This window comes from Sinocyclocheilus grahami, unplaced genomic scaffold (assembly GCF_001515645.1).
Source record: "Sinocyclocheilus grahami isolate Dianchi unplaced genomic scaffold, SAMN03320097.WGS_v1.1 scaffold8275.1, whole genome shotgun sequence".
Classification (NCBI taxonomy): domain Eukaryota; kingdom Metazoa; phylum Chordata; class Actinopteri; order Cypriniformes; family Cyprinidae; genus Sinocyclocheilus; species Sinocyclocheilus grahami.
In genome coordinates, this window is record NW_015511968.1 from 4,633 (window position 1) to 5,089 (window position 457).

Sequence of the window (457 nt, forward strand, 5' to 3'; positions counted from 1 at the left end):
AAAATGGGAGAGAACAACAAAACACATTTGCATCTGTCTCACACGTGTGCATGTCTCCTCCCTTCAGGACAGCATGGTGGAGAAAGGTCTCCTGAAGATGGAGGTGCAGCGACTGAGAGATCTGCTGTATGACCGAGCAGATGGAGTGCTGAGCCTGGAGAAGAGACGTCTGCAGCTGCAAGTGGCCATGAAAGAGAGAGAAGAGGAGATCCATGTGCACAGAGAGATGCTCGCTAAACAGGCCAAGCTCACTGAACAGGAGAGACAAGGGCTCAGGTAAAAACACCACTGACTAAAGAGCGCGCTAGCCAATGGCGTTTTAAAAGGATTTCATTATTTAGTGTGGCTTAGAAAGCTAGATTTGTACTGAAATAAATATATAAATACAATTTAAATAAATGAATGCCATGATTTATGATTAATAGCTTTCTCTTTTTTACTTAAATGTTTTTTTTTT

General features: G+C 42.0%; 1 protein-coding gene across 1 annotated transcript in view; it reads left to right on the top strand.

Annotated features, from left to right (window-relative positions):
• The window catches only part of LOC107578006 (coiled-coil domain-containing protein 39-like), a gene marked incomplete at both ends in the record, with an annotated part of 4,811 nt that extends 4,535 nt beyond the window's left edge, over positions 1 to 276 (top strand). The window contains one exon of the mRNA XM_016264018.1: positions 68 to 276. Within this exon, the coding sequence (XP_016119504.1) occupies positions 68 to 276 (209 nt within the window). The remainder of the gene's footprint in view (positions 1 to 67) is intronic.
• Positions 277 to 457: the final 181 nt, after the last annotated feature.